Here is a 4,679-nt window from a genome sequence, read left to right as displayed (position 1 = left end):
AATTTTAATTATTTACAAAATTCAAATTTACCACGAAAAAAGGAAGGAGATTAATTTCATTCCGTTATAAAATTTATCAATTCATAATCTTACCAATTCCATGACAATCATTAATGGTTCTTGGCCAGCAGCTACACCATAACATTTGCATACATTAGGATGATCAAATGTTCTATGTAAACGAGCTTCTTTCATAATTTCTTTGATCTGTTCTTTAGTAAGTGTTTCTAACTTAGCCTATAAAACTATACTAATTATGATAGGTTGTTATCAAACGATAATTAATAATGATTCTTATGTATTAAATATAATTAAATAAATACATTGTATCATCATTATCATCATCATCATCATCATCATTATCAACATCAATATCATCATGATAAAGAATGATTTTAAAATACCAATTTAATAGCGACATCAACTTTACGACCATTTCGAAGTCGTAAACGTCCAAGGTGTACTTCACCGAAAGCTCCTTCGCCTAATTTTTTAGTTGGTTCCACATCTTCATGATGTAATTCCCATGTTTGACGAATTATCGGTGTTGTCAGGAATACCTCAGCATTTTTTACCAAACTTTCATGTTTATTTAAATGAAAATTGATCATTTCAGGTACACTATCAAAACCATATTTCTCGATTGTATATTTACCATTTGGAGTACGTTGTATTACATAGTGTTTAATCTAAATTTGAAATTTTTACCTGATAATTATATCAAATGTTCTAAAAGATAAATCGATGAAATATTTGAAAATAAAAGGATTTCTTTCACGATGAAATTTTGATCAGATAAGAAAAAAGGATCATTCATTATTAATTTCTTTTTTTTTTTTGTCGATCACTAATCATTACTTAATCATTATTGCTTATATTATCATAGGATGATTAAATATTTTAAAGATGTAAAATTTATGCAAATTGTATTCATTCCATCACCTTCTCTTATCCTCGCCTCTTTCCGTATATTAAAATCAATGAATTTTCAAGTGCTCTTATCATTTGATAAAAGGAAAAAGTACCTGAGATGAAGGATTAGCATGATACAAGTTAAATAATTTGATAAAAGAGGACAAATGTCATACCCCAAACTCTTCTTTTTCTTCCGCTACCATAACGGATATGACAAAAGCACGTGGCTGTCCAGCAACAGGTTCCGTTGTTCGAACGATGAATTCTCCATTATTACGTAACATCATTTTAATATCTTCACGTGGTAGTAATCCATGGTAGTATTGTTCATCTGCTAATGTTTTATCAACCATAATATCCCTTAATTAGCATATTTTAAAGAAACGATTTTATGAATTGATATTTATTATAGTACTATTACTTTTTGTGCTTCTTTCTTTTCACGTCACGTGTATGTCTAATCTTTTCACTAACAGGTAAATATTACGGTGATGGAGTAATTTGACTTTTACCCATTATTGCCAAAACGTGTAAATGCTCAACCGTTACGTGAAAAATGAGCAAATTTTATAAAACTTCATCATGAAATTACCAACTTTACACCATTAATCAACCCAATCACAACAGATATGAAGATGAAGAATGAAATTTTTATCTCAAATAATCTATTTATATGCTACTAATTACCTAATTAATGATAATTTAATGAACATTTACAATATTCATATTTTATGCAACATTTTTCCCCACTTTTTATGCATACCAATTTAAATTTATTCAAATTTTCTTCTTACATTAATTTATTAATATGCATGTTTCGACAATTCATATCATATGATCACTTGCATTTACTCAAATTTTCACTGAATTACTTAATACTTCCATTATCATTGTTATCACTTCTGAAATCAAACTGATTCAGATCATGCATCAACCACTAAAAGTAGCAATATCATCCTCTGCACCTACTAGAATTTGCATCGAATTACCTTTCATTATCATTGTTATCACTTGTAAAATTTTAGTGATATAAATCATGCACTAATCAACAAAGGTAGCTAGTAAAACACAATAAGAATCTGCGACAGACTTCACATAAGTTTTGATTGATAGATGAGTAAAGTTATCTAGTAGTATTGGTTTCTTCGATACAAGTTTATCAGTATATCAGTGTTTTAATCAATTTATTCTGCATTTTCTGTTATCATTATAATCACATATAAAAGTCACATTGATACAGCAAATTATATGTTAACAAATGGGATATAACAAACGTATTTCAGGCTTAGCATAAATTTTCATTGATAGATGAGTAAAGTTATCAGCAAAATTGTTTACTTTAACAAAAGTTATTGGTATTTCAACGAAAGCAATTTTATTATATTATAAAAATTTTCGTATCAAAAAAAAAATTAATTTGAAATATTTTAAGCATTTCATATATAAGCATGAATTGAATAATATTAGACAAATAAATTATTGGGTTAATCGAACTCTTAAAAGTAATGCTAATAAGCCAATAATTCGAAAACCAATTAACATTGCAAATAGAATGGCTAAATTGATAAGAATAACAATCTGTGATGTATTCATTCCTCGACGTACCAGCACACCTTCTCCCGTAAATGCTGGACAATAATTAGCAATCTCAGGTGTACCAATGTCACATCCTAGAAAGCAAATGTTGTTAGAGTTGGGAAAAATTTTGGAAAGACATGACCTATTGTTTTCAGCTATATAAAGGAACTTTTTGCCTGGTTGGATATTTATATTTCACTACAATATGATTTGTAAGAATAATAAATTGATAAAGCGGATAATTTAGAATTAGTAATTTCCAGAGCCTTTTCATGATCAAAAACTACCTATTGACCAAAGACTACTTTATATGACCAGAGACCAAAGACTATCAAAGACCGCTTCAGCTTTTTATAGCACGGAATACAAGGTTCAAAAATAATGAATTCTTAAAATCAAAACTTTTGAAGTGTTAGTTTGATCAAAACTTTTAAAGTATTAGTTTATTTATCAAACATTGATAAGAACAATCCCCGTCCAATCTTTTTTTTTTTTTTTTTTGTACTCGCCACGTTGGTACTCTTATGAATTACCTATGATCATCAAATTAGAAATCATTAATTTCAAATATAAATTATACTAATTATCAAACTTCATTGATCAATGATCTTTGTTTGTAAAAAGGAAATGATCCAAATAATGAGGTTTTTTTTGAAAAAAAAAAAATTCAAATGTGAGCAAAAGATGTTATAAATTCTGTATGTTAAGATGATTGGATAATTTCTAAAGAGTAAAAATATATGTATTAACGTATGTGGAAATTTTTTTTTTTTTTTACATGACAAAATCATTTCATATTTCATTTGAGATTGATTTTAAAGAAGAATCATTTTGTTGACATTGTTTTCGAAATCTGTGACAATTAGTGACAAAAGGAAAAGGACGATTTACCAGGTATCACTTTGTAATTGAGCCATTGATTTACTTGAAATGCTTCAAAACCAAAACGAAACCAGGAGATATATGACAGGAACTGATAATAAATAGGAATAGAATGGAAACTGATATAAAAGCCACCGAATACCAAATTAGGCAAAATAAAGCAAGGCATATAGGTAAGGGCTAGGCTATCTTTTCCAAAAATACAGGCACCAGCATATGCTGAAAAATTGTCGCATGGTCAATTTTGGGGACAGCTTATTGTTCTGGCTAGCTATAACAATGAATTAAGGTAATTTCAATGTAAAACTTCGAATTTTAGAATTTGAAATATTTAGAAATTAATTTGATTATTGGCATTTCAATTCCTACTTGGATTTAACAATGAAGTGTCACGAATATTTCTCGCGAATCAACTAACTATGTGTAAGCATATTTTTTAAGGGAAGAAAAGTTTGATTAACATGTGGATGACTAAAAAACAGATCTAACAGCAACATGCTAGAAATATTCCCGAAATATCTCGAAACTTCATGCTTGTGAATTCGAAGCGTTAGTCTACATTTGTTTAAGGATATTCAAATTCTTTTTTAAATCTAAAGTTCAAAAACTGCAAACTTCAAATTTCAAACATCAAAAATAAAAGCTTTAATAAGGAATTTACTAAGTAACCGACCAATTGAAACTGCTAAATTTGTAATTACAATAGTTATTGTACAATAGATGACAAATGCCTTTAGTGCCAAATAAAGTCCTGTAAATTGAAATGAGTATGAAATTTAATTTTGAAATTAATCTCAATATGATCATTGCGAATTTATAAATACAATCAATTGTTTTTTCATTGATGTTTGATAACTACAAAACTATTGTTGTTAACCCATTCACTTTTGTAATGTATATGATCTTATTAAAAGATTAATTTCAAAAAAAAATTTTTTTTGGAGAATTTTTAATTCTAAGCATAAATTTTGAACGAAAACTTATTATCACTTACCGCTCATGAAATACACAATAATTGCATAACAAAATGGAAGTATGGTATATTCTGGAAGCTAAAACAAAATTAAAACTTATCAAAATCAAACTTCAATTAAATTTTTTCCTTTAATTTAATTTTTTTCCTTGAAAATTATTGAAATTTCGGAGAAAAAAAAACCAACTTCAGCAACCGATTTTGCTAGATAATAAGCAGAAGTGCTATAAATTCTTGAACAGCAATGTTCACGTAAAAATATTGGTAATTCTGATGTAATTATCTGTAACAGAAATTAGTGTCACATCAAATAGTTTTTGGTGTATGTGAC

General features: G+C 27.8%; 2 protein-coding genes across 2 annotated transcripts in view; both read right to left on the bottom strand.

The window, feature by feature from the left end:
* The window catches only part of LOAG_17397 (kinase domain-containing protein), a gene marked incomplete at both ends in the record, with an annotated part of 3,968 nt that extends 2,700 nt beyond the window's left edge, over positions 1 to 1,268 (bottom strand). Inside the window, 3 exons of the mRNA XM_020450059.1 lie at positions 94 to 237; positions 405 to 689; positions 1,089 to 1,268. Of these exons, the coding sequence (XP_020306325.1) occupies positions 94 to 237; positions 405 to 689; positions 1,089 to 1,268 (609 nt within the window). The remainder of the gene's footprint in view (positions 1 to 93; positions 238 to 404; positions 690 to 1,088) is intronic.
* Positions 1,269 to 2,391: 1,123 nt separating this feature from the next.
* The window catches only part of LOAG_17396 (CBR-WHT-4 protein), a gene marked incomplete at both ends in the record, with an annotated part of 5,992 nt that continues 3,704 nt past the window's right edge, over positions 2,392 to 4,679 (bottom strand). The window contains 5 exons of the mRNA XM_020450058.1: positions 2,392 to 2,585; positions 3,385 to 3,594; positions 4,049 to 4,126; positions 4,370 to 4,427; positions 4,536 to 4,631. Coding sequence (XP_020306324.1) covers positions 2,392 to 2,585; positions 3,385 to 3,594; positions 4,049 to 4,126; positions 4,370 to 4,427; positions 4,536 to 4,631 — 636 coding nt within the window. The remainder of the gene's footprint in view (positions 2,586 to 3,384; positions 3,595 to 4,048; positions 4,127 to 4,369; positions 4,428 to 4,535; positions 4,632 to 4,679) is intronic.

Source organism: Loa loa (genome assembly GCF_000183805.2).
Source record: "Loa loa unplaced genomic scaffold supercont3.69, whole genome shotgun sequence".
NCBI lineage: Eukaryota > Metazoa > Nematoda > Chromadorea > Rhabditida > Onchocercidae > Loa > Loa loa.
The sequence above is the reverse complement of the archived record's forward strand: the minus strand, read 5'-3'. Positions and strand labels throughout refer to the sequence as shown.